The 15,977-nt window shown below is 39.2% G+C and overlaps 1 protein-coding gene across 2 annotated transcripts in view; it reads left to right on the top strand.

Moving 5' to 3' along the window:
- The window catches only part of TET2 (tet methylcytosine dioxygenase 2), a 140,069-nt gene extending 126,492 nt beyond the window's left edge, over window positions 1-13,577 (top strand). For both annotated transcript variants that reach the window (XM_066233112.1, XM_066233113.1), the window contains 3 exons: window positions 2,818-2,955; window positions 5,929-6,283; window positions 8,760-13,577. In XM_066233112.1, the coding sequence (XP_066089209.1) occupies window positions 2,818-2,955; window positions 5,929-6,283; window positions 8,760-10,291 (2,025 nt within the window). In that variant the 3' untranslated portion in view covers window positions 10,292-13,577. The remainder of the gene's footprint in view (window positions 1-2,817; window positions 2,956-5,928; window positions 6,284-8,759) is intronic.
- Window positions 13,578-15,977: the final 2,400 nt, after the last annotated feature.

Here is a 15,977-nt window from a genome sequence, read left to right as displayed (position 1 = left end):
AATTGCCTTCCTATATGCCAGCAATGAAACATCAGAAAACAAATTCAAAAAAATAATCCACTTCATGGTTGCAACAAAAAAAATAAAATACCTCGGAATAAGCCTAACAAAGAATGTAAAGGACCTATATAATAAAAACTACAAAGCATTGTTAAGGGAAAAGATACAATGAAATGGAAAAATATTCATTGTTCATGGAGAGGAAGATTAATATAGTCAAAATGACCATATTACCCAAGACGATATACAGATTTAATGCATTTCCCATCAAAATTCCAATGTCATTTTTTAAAGAAATGGAACAAAAAAATTATCAGGTTTATATGGAACTATAAAAAACCTCAAATAGCCAAAGCAATCCCAGGAAAAAGAACGAAGCTGGGGGCATTACAATACCTGACTTCAAATTATATTATAGAACCACAACAATCAAAACAGCATCGTACTGGCAGAAAAATAGACACTCAGACCAATGGAACAGAATAGAGAGCCCAGAAATAAAACATGTGGTCAAATAATCTTTGATAAAGGGGCCAACAACACACAATGGAGAAAAGAAAGCCTCTTCAACAAATGGTGCTGGGAAAACTGGAAAGCCACATCAGAAGAATGAATCTCGACCACAGTTTGTCCCCTTGTACTAAAATTAATTCAAAATGGATCAAAGACCTAAATATAAGACCTGAAACAATAAATTACATAGAAGAAAACATAGGTACTAAACTCATGGACCTTGGCCATAAAGAGCACTTTATGAATTTGACTCCAAAGGCAAGGGAAGTGAAGGCAAAGATAAATGAATGGGACTACATCAGACTAAGAAGCTTTTGCACAGCAAGAGAAACTGACAACAAAACAGACAGCCAACTAAATGGGAGATGATATTTTCAAACAACAGCACAAATAAGGGCCTAATTTCCAAAATATACAAAGAATTCATAAAACTCAACAACAAACAAGCAAACAATCCAATAAAAAAAATGAAAAGAGGACATGAACAGACACTTCTCCCAGGAAGAAATACAAATGGCCAACAGATATAAGAAAAGATGCTCATCTTCATTAGTTATTAGAGAAATGCAAATTAAAACTACAATGAGATACCACCTCACACCTGTTAGATTAGCTATTATCAACAAGATAGATAATAACAAGTGCTGGAGAGGCTGTGGAGAGAAAGGAACCCTCATCCACTGTTGGTGAGAATTTAAAGTAGTACAACTATTATGGAAGAAAGTACGGTGGTTCCTCTAAAAATTAAAAATAGAACTACCATATGACCCAGCAATCCCTCTACTGGGTATATACCCCCAAAACTCAAACACAGTGGTACGTAAAGACACATGCAGCCCCATGTTCATTGCAGCATTGTTCACAGTGGCCAAGACATGGAAACAACCAAAAAGCCCTTCAATAGATGACTGGATAAAGAAGATGTGGTACATATATACTATGGAATACTACTCAGCCATAAGAAATGATGACATCAGATCATTTACATGGTTAGACCTTGATAACATTATACTGAGTGAAATAAGTAAATCAGAAAAAACTAAGAACTATATCATTCCATACATAGGTGGGACACAAAAATGAGACTCAGGGTTATGGACAAAAGTGTGGTGGTTACCAGTGGATGAGGAAGAGAGAAGAGGGACGGGGTGGGGTGAGGGGAGGACCACGAAGAAAACCAAATAGAAGGTAATGAAAGACAATTTGACTTTGGGTGATGGGTATGCAACATAATCAAATGTCAAAATGACCTGGAGATGTTTTCTCTAAATCTATGTACCCTAATTAATTTAACCCCATTAAAATTAATTGCCTAAATAATTTTTAAAAAGGCAAAATAAAGTGGGGTTTTTTTTCAGACGAAGGCAGAACCTAATTTAACACCAGCAGACTAACTCTTCAGAAATGTTAAAGGAAGCCCTCTGATAAAAAGAAAATGTGTACCAGATAGAAATCTGGACTGACAAAGAGGAATGAAAAATATCACAAATAACATATATATGAGTAAAAAGACTTTCTTATTTTTAAACTTCATTTAAAAGATAATTTGCTAATTCAAAAAAAAAACATACTAATGTACTTTGAAATTTATAACATGTAGAAGTTGCACGAAGGCTTGGGAATTGGAAGTACAGTAGTTCCCTCCCCAACTCCATCTGTGGGGAATATGTTCTAACCCCAGAGGATGCCTGAAACTGAATTGTAAGGAACCCTTTATATACAAGCAGTCCCTGGATTACTTTTACCCAGTAGTGTTTGAACAATTGGATAGCCATATAGGAAAAAAGAAAATTAGCCTTGACTCTTAATCTCATAACATGTATAAAAATCAACTCAAAATGGATCCATTTATATAAAATTCTAGAAATTGGGGACAGAACTAATCAGTAGGGACAGAAAGATCGGTAGTTGCCTGGTACCAAGGGGTAGGCATGAATGTGAGGAAACTTTGGGGAGTGATAGATATGTACAGTATTTTGATTCTGGCAATGGTTTCATGTATACATATGTCAAAACTTATCAAGTAGTATACATTAAGTACATATATTCTGTTTCATGTATGTCAGTTATACCTCAATAACACAGTCTAATAAAAATGTTACCGTGTCAAGATATTTGTGTTATTTTGTGGCATTCTAATATGTTTTTGTATATAAAATATGCAACATTTCCTAAACGTTCTCAATACTAAGGAGTCTTTTTTACAGATTCAGTGCACAACTCTTATACGTTTTGTCAATTGTATGCTTAAGAATTTCAAATGCCAAAGTACCTCCCATTCACACACACACTTTTGTTTTTCAGATTGAATATGAACACAGAGCACCTGAGTGCCGCCTGGGTCTGAAGGAAGGCCGTCCATTCTCAGGGGTCACTGCATGTTTGGACTTCTGTGCTCATGCCCATAGAGACTTGCACAACATGCAGAATGGCAGCACATTGGTAAGTGGGGCTGAGGACAGGCAAGCGGTACGTCCTGTTGAAGAGCAGAGAGCTGGATGTTTGCGGCATTTAGTTAGAGTCACATGTCCTCTGCAGGTGTCGCTGTGCAGAAGCATTTTCATGAATGAACTGCTGTTGCATAATTGTTTGGCATAACTAGTACTCTCATAACAGGTTGGCACACTAGTGAGAGACTGTGTTGACAAGCACATGAAAATCATGGAAATTCTTGGTGCTAATCTAAACCAGTGACTATGCATTGCCAGCTACAATTGGCTGCCAAAAAAAATTTTTTAATTAAGTGTCAGATATCTGGTAGGTTATAATCAGTTAGGCAAAAAGCCATCAACAAGTCAAGGTTCCAGTTCACCTTGCAGGAAAGCACAAATGAAAAACACATTGTCATTGTCACAGTAGCTGCTATAGAAGATTCAGAGTGAAACTACATATTCCGATGGGTGAAATGCATCGAGCCTTATAATTGGAGGCTATTGTAAAGGGAGAAAATGGATACAGTCTTAAATAGGGCAATGTTGCATACTGACAAAGTCCAGGGTGGCCTTGCCTATAGAGAGGTCATCCAAAGAGGAGATAAAGAATGAGCATGTTCAAGCCCTGGATAGGTAGCTTAATTGGTTAGAGCATTGTCCCAATGCCCCAAGGTTGTAAGTTCAATCCCTGGTCAGGGCACATATAGCAATCAACCAATGAATGTGTGAATGGATAGAACAGCAAAACAGTGTTTCTGTCTCTATCCCTTTCTCTCTCTTTCTAAAATCAATCATTTAAAAAAAATTAGGAAAGAATAAAAAAATTCAAGTGAAGAAATTATACATTAATCAACCTAATGAGTCATCAACATGGATATCATTATAGTTAAGGAAGATGACGAGTGAGACTTCAAATGAAAAGCAGAAGACAGGCACTAAGGTTATATTCTAGGGCAGAAAAGAATTCAGGGAGCAGCAGACAATAGTGGAAGTAATTCGAGGAAGCTGGTGCAAAGTCTTTGTTGAGAGGCAGAGAAAGTATTAGTCTAATGGTCTAGAGCAGGGGTTTGAAAACATTTCTATTAAAGGCTAGATAGTAAATATTTTAGGCTTTGTAGGCCACAAAGGGTTTTTATAGGGCACGTTCATTGTTTGGGGCTTTTAAAAATTCCTGGAAAATACAAAAACTATTCCTGTTTCACTGGTCATATAAAAACAGGCTGTAAGGCATAATGGTCAGAGGCTCTAGTTTGCTGATGTCTGATCCAAGAGAACAAATACAAGGTTTATCATCCCCAATATCTAACTAAAATCATCACTAATTACATGTGGAGCACATGCTCATTATTAGGAGGCTATGCTAGATTCTGGGAAGAGATGCAATAACTGATGGGTGGAGCTGTGGTCAGTTCTGAAGGTCACCACGTTTCGCTCCCGCAAGGCGATGGAGAGAGGGCAGAAGTGAGGAAGGTATTTTTTTTTTTTTTTGTATTTTTCTGAAGCTGGAAACGGGGAGGCAGTCAGACAGACTCCCGCATGCGCCCAACCAGGATCCACCCAGCACGCCCACCAGGGGGCAATGCTCTGCCCATCTGGGGTGTCGCTCTGTTGAAAACCAGAGCCATTCTAGCACCTGAGGCAGAGGCCGCAGAGCCATCCTCAGTGCCCGGGCCAACTTTGCTCCAATGGAGCCTTGACTGCGGGAGGGGAAGAGAGAGACAGAGAGGAAGGAGAGGGGGAGGGGTGGAGAAGCAGATGGGTGCTTTTCCTGTGTACCCTGGCTGGGAATCGAACCCGGGACTCCTGCACACCAGGCCAACGCTCTACCACTGAGCCAACCAGCCAGGGCCGGAAGGTATTTTAAGTAAAAGGGAATTTGTCTCTGACAGGTCACAGGTTCTATGAGGTGAAATGGGAAAAAGCAGAAGATAGAACTGAGCTAGGATAAATGTGAGTGGGAAAAGGTGACAAGTATTTAGAGACATGGATTTGGAAGACTTTATGTGTAGCAAATAAGGCTCGTTTTAATACCACCTTGTGTTAAACATTTTTATAAAGGTTTGTTATAATCATGATCAAATTCCTTTCTAGAGTATTTTCCAATGATTTTATGTTTCTTTGAATTTTAAACAACCATGCTTACATTGTCTCTACTAATCAAAAACACTAAATACCATAAGCTAGTATTTTAAAACCAACAAATAGTGCTTCCTAACAAAAGATTGTGCCTAACAAAAGAAAAAGTACCATTAAATTACCAAAGCAACTGAAGTAGCTTGTTTTTATTCCCCTTTTCAGAGTACCGCCTTGTATGGAGTGATATCTCAGAAAAGAAATGCAAAGAGAAACAATGAGTTATATTTAACAGAGGTCAGAGGGGAGAAAAAGAAGGTGGAAACAGTGTTAAGTTACATGTTAGATGTATCAACCAAATCTTCAATTTCACATTATTTAGAATTTCACTGTGGTATCTTATGAAAATGTCTTAAGCACAGTGAGGAGATTTAGGAGTCAGGTATGAGAAAAGATATGACATTTCTTTTTATATAAAAATATGAGATGAGGCAAATGTGATACGATAAAAAACAGAGAAAGTCATTTGGTAAAACAAACTTTTAGCCTCCTTTAAAGAGGCTGCACATCTGTCACATCTATTTCTGAAGTCTGAAAAGTGGGAAATTGCTTCATTTTGTTATAATTATTGCTTTTTCCCTTAGAGTCAGAAATGTATGTAAAAAACAGACTCACCAGAGGTAATAATTCCTGGTAGACACACACACAAAAGAAGGTCAATATGAACCTGTCTATCTCCCTGTACCATTTTGGTGCCATCTCCGTTAATAAGAGACTTGGTTTTATGGTCACTGATCTGGTCCAGTAGGCCAGCACCCCAAATCTACATACTGAGAGCAGGAAGGACACACACACACACACTCTTCTCTGGGATGGAAACTGAGGCTGTATCGTCTTGTCTCCCTACCAGGTGTGCACCCTCACTAGAGAAGACAATCGAGAAATCGGAGGAAAACCTGAGGATGAGCAGCTGCACGTGCTGCCGCTCTACAAAGTCTCTGACGTGGATGAGTTTGGGAGTGTGGAAGCTCAGGAGGAGAAAAAACGAAATGGTGCCATTCAGGTTCTGAGTTCTTTCCGGCGAAAAGTCAGGATGTTAGCAGAGCCAGTGAAGACGTGCCGACAAAGGAAACTAGAAGCCAAGAAAGCTGCGGCTGAAAAGCTTTCCTCCCTGGAGAACATTGCAAGTAAGAACGAAAAGGACAAGTCAGCCCCATCTCGTATAAAACAGACTGAAAATGCAGCCCAGGCGAAACAGTTGGCAGGTAAATATGATGGGAAGCATTGTAGATCTTTGTGTTGTATGATACTTAAAAATGAGCCTCGTTCATTTTGGAAGGTTACAATTAATCATGTCTTAGTTTTGCACCAGAATCATCTCTAAAGCAGCCAGGGCCAGGCTTTGCTCTTGGAGATGGTACTGACATATTGCACCATCAGCCTGGCTTGATGAGAAACTTCGGATTTTATTCTGTAATTAATGGCAAAGTTTTCTTATAGGTAAGGGATGTGGTGATGTTAGTGTTGATCTGGCAATGGCAGACAGGCCACATTAGAGGTAAAGGAGCTGATAGTTTGGAGACAGATACAGTAAACCGAGAGTGCAGTGATAGGAGTGTGAATTTTGGTGGTAGCAATGAAAATGTAGCAAAAAATGGCAGAAGTGAATTTTTTCCAAAGTAAATATCAATACACTTGTGACAAAACATTGGAATTAGGAGAAGACAAATTTGGGGATGACTCCAAACTTTTAAGCCCAGTTTAACTAAAACAGTACTATTTATTGAAATAAGTTTGGTAACAGGATTAATGGGGATAAGGGTAGAAGAATAAGATATCTTTCCTTAGCCATAATGAGTCTGAGGTTTAGTGGGTGGATCCACATGCAGTTTATAAAGATTTTACCCATCACAATTGATCACATCTGTAGTAGTAGCAATAGTGCATGATTTATCAATACTAAGTTGATATTTTCTTTCCAAAGCCCCTTGATTTATGTCTGCAGTTAATACTGTAAAAAATCATATAACATTGTAACATTCGTATCCAAATTTTAGAGATGATTGGCCTATTAACAAAAAAAAAATGTATATCTTTTAAGTTTAGTGTACCAGTTTGCTTAGAACCAACCATCTTTGTTTTGCATTGCAAAGTCAAATTTCCCTGCTAATTTTGAAGCTCAAAGAAACATTTACAATCAGATGCAAAAGAATCTTAATAAATATTTGTTGAATAGTTGACTCATGCTAAGAATTGTTAATTCTATTCAGTCCCTGATATGTCTTTTAAGTCAGTGGTCCCCAACCTTTTTTGGGCCACAGATCACTTTAATGTCAGAAAATATTTTCACGGACCAGCCTTTAGGATGGGACGGATAAATGTATCATGTGACCAAGACAAGCGTCAAGAGTGAGTCTTAGATGGATGTAACAGAGGGAATCTGGTCATTTTTTAAAAATAAAACATCGGCCTGACCTCTGGTGGCACAGTGGATAAAGCGTCGACCTGAAACCCTGAGGTCGCCGGTTTGAAACCCCAGGCTTGCCTGGTCAAGGCACATATGGGAGTTGATGCTTCCTGCTCCTCCTCTGTTCTATCTCTTTCCCCTCTCTCTCTCCTTTCTCTCTAATAATAAAAATGAATAAATAAAATTAAAAAAATAAAATAAAACATCATTCAGACTTAAATATAATCAAAACGGAAATAATGTAAGTTATTTATTCTTTCTCTTCGGACCAGTACCAAATGGCCCATGAACCGGTACCAGTCCGCAGCTCAGGGGTTAGGGACCACTGCTTTAAGTTATCTATAAAGTATAAGCACATAGAACTGGCCTCTAACCCCTTCTAACCAGTTGCTGTAATAATTGTTTCAATTGTCAGGACTGTATTTGCAGCCCCTGTATTTGCCTCAGATTACTTTCTTAAGTGATGTCATGCAATAGAAGTATGACTTTTTAAAGTGTCACTTGCAAAGTTGAAAGTTTCATTAAAGTTTTATCTACAACTGTATAAATTTCCTTTCTCAAAAACATGCAAATGACATGAGTTTGTGTATTATGGATGATAATTGGGGTGTTTAAATGAATGTCTTTCTTTTTCTCATAATATTCTCAAATTTTTTCTGAGTTTATGCTACTTTATTTTAACTATTTAACTAATTTTACAGCATGCCAGGCAATGGAGAAATAAAGTAAAATAAAGCATGGTCCCTTCCTATAAGGAATTCTTTTCCAGGAGGATAGAGGGGGAATAAACTGCATAATCACAATACATTGTGACTATTGCTTCCTGTGATGTGTTTGCAGAGGGTGCTGTAAAAGCACTGGGAGATGAGGTCATAGAGGCTTCCTCAAGGATGGGGTGACCTGTGCTAGGAAGGGCAGGGGGATGGCGCTGCATGTGGAGAGTGTGGCAGGGTCAGAAGCACAGAAGCTCCAGAGAATGTGCCATTCTCAACGGTGTGGCTTTCAAATGTGTATTACCTTCTCCTTCACTTACCGGATTGTACTATTATGAGGTCTGCCATTTCTATTCTAAAACTTTGGACACATAAATAATTATGCCTGACGGTGACCGGAACCCTGATTTTGCTCCTATCTTTGTTTGATGGGTGTTGAATAATGTCCTGGTGGGAGTGCTTACATACATTTAAGCATCCTCACTGACTTTCATAAAGTAATACTCAAGCATACTTGTCCCTGCTCTTTCTTACCTTGTCCACAATGCTTCTGACTTTCAGGACCAGTCATGCAGCAGCCCCAGCAGCCCCAGCCCCAGTCACAACCCCAACTGCAGAAGCAACCTCCACAGCTACAGAAGCAGCCACCGCAGCCGCCACAGCCACAGCCACAGCTACCCCAGCAAGCCCCGCAGCTGCCCCAGCAGCCCCCGCAGCCGCCCCAGCAGCCCCCGCCACCACACCACCCCTTGACTAATAACCCTCAAGCAGAGGCTGTCAACTCTTATTCTTCTTCTGGACCCACCAATCTATTTATGAGACGGCCCAGTCCAGTTAGTCCTTATCCAAGCTCTTCACACACTTCAGATATTTATGGAAGCACCAACTGTATGAACTTCTATTCCACCTCATCCCAGACTGTGGGTTCATATTTGAATTCTTCTAATCCCATGAACCCCTACCCCGGGCTTTTAAATCAGAATAACCAATATCCATCATATCAGTGCAATGGAAATGTATCAATGGACAACTGCTCCCCATATCTGGGTTCTTACTCTCCCCAGTCTCAGCCCATGGATCTATACAGGTATCCAAACCAAGACCCTCTCTCTAAGCTAAACCTACCCCCCATCCATACACTCTACCAACCAAGGTTTGGGAACAGCCAGAGTTTTCCTTCTAAGTATTTAGGTTATGGAAACCAAAATATGCAGGGAGATACCTTCAGCAGTTGTACTATTAGACCAAATGTACACCATGTAGGGACATTTCCTCCTTATTCCATGCCTGAGATGGATGGTCACTTCATGGGAGCTGCCTCTAGATTACCACCCAGTTTGAGCAATCCAAACGTGGACTATAAAAATGGTGAACATCACCCATCTTCTCATATAATCCAAAACTACACTGCAGGTCCACGCATGTTCAACAGCTCTCTTCATGCCCTGCATTTCCAAAACAAAGAGAATGACATACTTTCCCACACAGCTAATGGGTTTTCTAAGATGCTATCAGGTCTTAACCATGATAGAATTGCTTCTGTCCAAGACGGCTTACACAAGTTCCACAATGCGAGCATTCAGGAAAAGCCCCCGTCGGCCCCAGAGGAAAATGATGAGGTCTGGTCAGACAGCGAGCAGAGCTTTCTGGATCCTGACATTGGGGGAGTGGCTGTGGCCCCAACTCATGGATCAATTCTCATTGAGTGTGCAAAGCGCGAGCTTCATGCCACAACGCCTTTAAAGAATCCCAACAGGAGACACCCCACCAGGATATCTCTTGTATTTTACCAGCACAAGAGCATGAATGAGCCAAAACATGGCTTAGCACTCTGGGAAGCCAAGATGGCCGAAAAAGCCCGTGAGAAAGAAGAGGAGTGTGAAAAGTATGGCCCGGACTATGTGCCTCAGAAAACCCAAGGCAAAAAAGTGAAACGGGAGCCCACTGAGCCGCATGAAGCTTCCGAGCCCACCTACCTGCGCTTCATCAGATCCCTTGCCGAAAGGACCATGTCCGTGACCACAGACTCCACAGTAACTACATCTCCATATGCCTTCACTCGGGTCACAGGGCCTTACAACAGATATATATGATGTCGCCCCTTATGTTGGTTACCTCATTTGAAAAGACCACAACCAACCTGTCCATAGTGTAGTTCTCGTGACACGGGCAGTGGGGAAAGGACACAGTATTCACGACAAACGTGGTATGAAGAACCTCAGCTCCCTGGCAAAGCAAGAGGTCATCATACCATAGCACTTAATTTCCACTGACTCCAGAGTGGTCACAGGTGGCATCTAGGCAAAAGACCAAAGCATTCTATGCAAAAAGAAGGTGGGGAAGAAAGTGTTCCACAATTTACATTTTTAAACACTGGTTCTATTGGACGAGATGATATGTAAATGTGACTCTTTTCCCCCTTACAGCTCTACATATCTGTGACCACTTTTATAATAATAACAAGTTTGCATAGTCATGGACACAAATTAAACAAGTACTGTAGTATTACAGTGGCAGGACTCTTAAATACCATCTGGTGCTGAACATATGATGTACTGAAATACTGGAATTATGGCTTTTTAACATGCAGTTTTTACTGTAATCTTAAATTAACTTTTATTTATCAAAATAGCTACAGGTAATATAAATGAATAGACAGCAAAACACTGCATTTGTTTGGATATTCTAAGAAATGGTGCTAAGAAAATGGTGTCTTTAACAGTTGAAAATTAATGCCTTTAGATCATCAAGATGCTATGAGTGTACTCCAGTACGCTTGAATAATAGGGGTACCTTTTTATTCAAGTTTTTATCACAATTACCTGTTCTTATACAAGCTTTTTAAAATGTGGACATTTTAAAGGTCTCTGGATTTTGCTCATCCAGTGAAGTCCTTGTAGGACAATAAACATATAAGTGTACATATATATATATGTATATGTATATGTTTGTATATATATATATACACACACACGCATATGTATATGTGCACACACATGTATATGTGTAAATATTTTAAATGGTGTCTTAGAAGCACTTTGCCTACCTAAGCTTTGACAACTTGAACAATGCTAAGGTACTGAGACGTTTTTAAAAAGTTTACTTTCATTTTAGAATGCAAAGTTGATTTTTTTAAGGAAAGGAAAGCTTTTAAAATATTTTTGTTTTTAGCCATGCCATCTGCTGATGAGCAATGTGTCCATTTTTTATACAGCCGGTTAGATCCTAAAGGGGGCTGACTGGATTCACGGAATACATTAGTCCATAAAACATGTTTTCTGGTGCTCATCTCACAAGCTATACTGTAAAAGTTTTATACAAAATTGTATGACGCATTCATTGTTCCCATACGTAGTTTTAAGAATTTTCTATCCACTGCAGTAAAAATGAACTGCATGCCCCAGACTCAGCTAGGCTGTTCAGTTATGCAAAGCGTGTTCATGGATCTGTATGCTCTCAGCAAACCGAACATCAGTCTGCCTTTGTGTTGATAATTGTACACGGTGATTTCTTAGCGGAAGCGTCCTCTTTACCAGGAAGACTGAGCAGACTGATGACAGCGTAAGATGAGTAAACAGGGTTAGTTCCACGTGAATCTGTTAATTAGAAGAAAAAAATAAAAACAGGCAGCTGGTTTGCTGTGGTGGTTTTAAATCATTAATTTGTATAAAGAAGTGAAAGAGATGTATAGTAAGTAAATTAATTGTAAACAAAACTTTTTTAATGCAATGCTTTAGTATTTTAGTACTGTAAAAAAATTAAATATATACATATATATATGGATATATGGATATATGGATTTGAAGCAGCATTCACATCATGATGGTGCTACTCAGCCTGCTACAAATATATCATAATGTGAGCTAAGAATTCATTAAAGGTTTGAGTGATGTTCCTACTTGTCATATACCTCAACACTAGTTTGGCAATAGGATATTGAACTGAGAGTGAAAGCTTATAGCATTGTGTACCATCATTTTTTTCCAAATCTTTTTTATTATTAAAAATCATACCCTCTTTTCAATACTTGATTTCTTAGCAAGTATAACTTGAACGTCAACCTTTTTGTTCTAAAAATCAGGGATATTTCAGCTCATGTTCTCCTTATGCCAACATGTCACCTGTGTTTATGTAAAATTGTTGTAGCTTAATAAATATATTCTTTTTCGGGGATTTTTTGAATCCCTCCTATTTTGCTTGTATATGTCCCCGTGTAACTAAAACTAATTTTGTACATCTGTTGACTCTTTTTATTATAAAGAAAAGCATTTTTAAAGTTTGGGGAATATTTTGACTGTTTCAAGCAGGAAAAAAAAATTACATGAAAATAGAATGCACTGAGTTGATAAACGGAAAATTGTAAGGCAGGAGTTTGGCAAGTGGTTGCTGGCTAGAGTCTTTCAACTCTCTAAATAAAGATGTTTTGATCCAGTATCGGTACCGATCCAAAAGGACATCGCCAGACAGGCAGACCCTTAGGGGTGTGGTGTGCAATCGACCCTCCAATTATATTTTGGTCTAAGTACATTTTTGCTTACTAACATTTCAAAATCAATTCTTAATCAAAGGAAGGCTTTGAGTTTTATTGGTCAAATCTTTATTCCTAACCTGGCTCTTGTCTTTTAAAAAAACGTTCTCAAGTTTTTGGCTATGACCAGTTTACAAACATTTCAAAAACATATGCTTTGCTTATGTCAAACCATGTGATCTTAATATTTTGCATGTAACATATCTCACCCCAATATTTAGTTACTACATGCGCATTTGTTGGTTTTCAGTCAGCCATCCCTATATGATATATTTGGTTTCTATAGCATCCACTGTCACTTGTCAAACTGCTGGCCAACAAGAGCAGGAAGTGTAACTTGGGGGGTTGGGGAGAGGTTATGTAGGGAGAAGAAAAGGAAATTGAGTGGCGTACTGTAAATATCAGATCTATAATTGTAAATAGACCACCTGCCTCAGAACGAATGGAAAGCTGATCTCCAATTTGCTTATATAGGAATATCAGGTTGACTATATAGCCATACTTGAAAATGCTTCTGAGTGGTGTCAACTTTACTTGAATGAATTTTTCATCTTGATTGACGCACAGTGGTGTACAGTTCACTTCTAAAGCTAGTGGTCAACTTGGGTAGGAAACTTTTTCAGTTTGACACTAAGAAAATGAACTCTGCATTTTTCTATGCTTTTTTAAAAAATTTAGTTTCATTTCATTTTCATGAGATACTTGGTTTGTCTATAAAATCTGAGGATGGTTATAAATATTGTAAGTATTGTAATGTTATGAATGCAAGTTATTTGAAAGCGTTTATTATTATATCATTCCTGATAACGCTATGTGAGTGTTTTTAATAAAATTTATATTTATTTAATGCACTCGCTAAGTATTGTCTGGTTGAAGTTTCTGTTCACTGCCTAAATTATTGCCATCTCAGTGAGACAAAAGGGAATGCAAGGAATTTACCTGTTAAAGATAAATTTTAGATGGTTATTCTTTAGATGTTAAACTATATATAAAGTTATATCCACATAATTAAGGCCAAAACATTTCTCTGGTTAAATAGTCTAGATACTCAACATTATTTTTTCCGGTTTGCTTTTTAGCCCATTCATCTACTTACATGTGTAGCCAGTGTAAGTCGGGTATATAGTATCAGCACTTGTGCTGAACTTAGACTGGCCCTCTCTTCCACTGTAGGGTCTGTGAGGGCTAGCAGGGACAGCAGGTGCACTGACCGGGGTTGAGTTCACATCACTCCGGTCTAAAACCAGCCCTAATGTTAGAGTCATATCTTCCTCTTCACATCCTCTCTTCTCAAGGAAGATACCTCTTCCTGCCCATCCAAAAGGCAGGCCGTGTTAGGTATGAGGAGAGCGGAGAGGTGGCCTGGGTGGCACCAGATAAACATTCATGTCCTTATTCATCCGACATGGCTTCAGGGAGCTGGGGGCTAGGTTGTTCCCATCTCTGCCCCTTCTCTGTCATGTGAATAACCCTCCACACAGCACCAATGCACCCCTGCTGAAACACTTCCTAGAAACAAGATAATAAACACAATAACTAGTTATAGTCGCCTGTCTTTCAGCCCTCTCCCCCCCCCACCCGCCACACAACCTCCACCCCTTCCCAAATTGGCAGAGAAATAATTTTCATCATTCACTAAATAAGGGAATACCGTTTCCCATACTTCCCTCTAATTCAGCCCACCAAATTTGATTTCTACAGTCATTCCTGAGCCCAGGAAATGACTGCCATTTAGTAACCTTTGAGCTTGACTGGTTGATTCCTCTTGCAATCTACTCAAAGCCGGCAGAGTCAAAGAAGCAGCACTTAAAAACAATGATCCAATGTTTTGTCTTTAAATTTCAGCCCTTTAGGGACAGTTTACCTCATCAACCCTCATTTCAACATCCATCCTATGGCTCTGGCTGAACCTTGGGAACATGCACTGGGCAAAAGGAACGTGAGATTCCTTGAGCTCAAAAGCTTACCCCGTCAGGTCCCATCTGGATCTGAACCACTGAGGCAGGTGATAACTAGCACACTGAAAGGGAAGGGGAGGCAGGCCCGCTGATGAGACTGCAGGTGGACTTGAATGGGGGAGACAGCTGGCAATGCCAGAGGCACCAGCCTTCACAAAGCTTTATTGGTCCCTTGCCTCCTTTGTAAATAATTGCCAAGAATAAACCTTTTCATACAGGCAGGCACACAGGGGCCCTGTCACACACTACCACTGCTTCTTTCTTCAGTCTCTCAGCTGATAAACCAATTGATTTATCATAAAAATCCTCTTGTTTTGGGTAACTCTAGTTCAGCTTTGACTCCTGTCTGATTGTATTGGTTTGTACTTGATCAGCTGGGTGAGAACCAGACACAGTGAGAAAAGACCTTGATTTTATTGGTGTAAAAGCCACCTGGAGGTTAGTATCCAGCAGGAAAGGAAGGGGAAGACTGGGGAAGCATCCTCCCCACCACCACCACCAATCTCTGAGGGGAGAGTGCTCTTCACTTGAAGACACTTGATCATTAACTTGGCAGTCAATTTGCTTACCAGTAAGAGGTTGGGGCTCTTTCTCCCTGCTTCCCTCTCCCCTGAGAAACATGCTCTCCAGTTAAAGTGGTGAGAAAACTTCCGTAAAAGATGAGAATTAACTGCAATTATAGATTATTTCAGTTTTACCAGTGCTTTTCAGTTTCAAAGAACAAAGCTACTTTTGTTCCCATATATTTGAGGCCACCTGCCTACATTTCCCTCTCTTGCAAGGTAATTTTTCACCAAAGGAGCCTCTCTTTTCTTCACATATACACTAGACAGATATGCTTTCTTTGGGAGCTTCTTTTTATGCTATTTCAAAAGGAACTTCTCTACTCAGTTGGACATTTTACCCTTTAATCAATTTTTAATTCAAACTGAAATGAGATTTCTACTTAGGTGTTGAGTAAAATAGTAGTTACATAAAGATATGTCACTTCTTCCCTACCCCACAAGAATAAATTCAGATCATTTAAATTTACATAATTAAAGATTTATAGGCATATTCACTGACCACTTGCTTTTATTCCTGCAGAGAATAGTCATAAACAGAAACATGGGTATTGTTTCTTGAAACTTGAGATACCCGCAGTGCCCTTAACCCCTCTCTTATGGACAGCTCTTGATTTAGTTCTAAAGAATGCAATGACATACAAGGAACTGTGTGGCAGAATGTACCTGTCAATTCATCCTTGTCAAAAAGCTTACTAGTTATGTGCCATTAAACTTCATCTATAAAACT

The sequence above is a fragment of the Saccopteryx bilineata genome, chromosome 5 (assembly GCF_036850765.1).
Source record: "Saccopteryx bilineata isolate mSacBil1 chromosome 5, mSacBil1_pri_phased_curated, whole genome shotgun sequence".
Lineage (NCBI taxonomy): Eukaryota > Metazoa > Chordata > Mammalia > Chiroptera > Emballonuridae > Saccopteryx > Saccopteryx bilineata.
The sequence above is the reverse complement of the archived record's forward strand: the minus strand, read 5'-3'. Positions and strand labels throughout refer to the sequence as shown.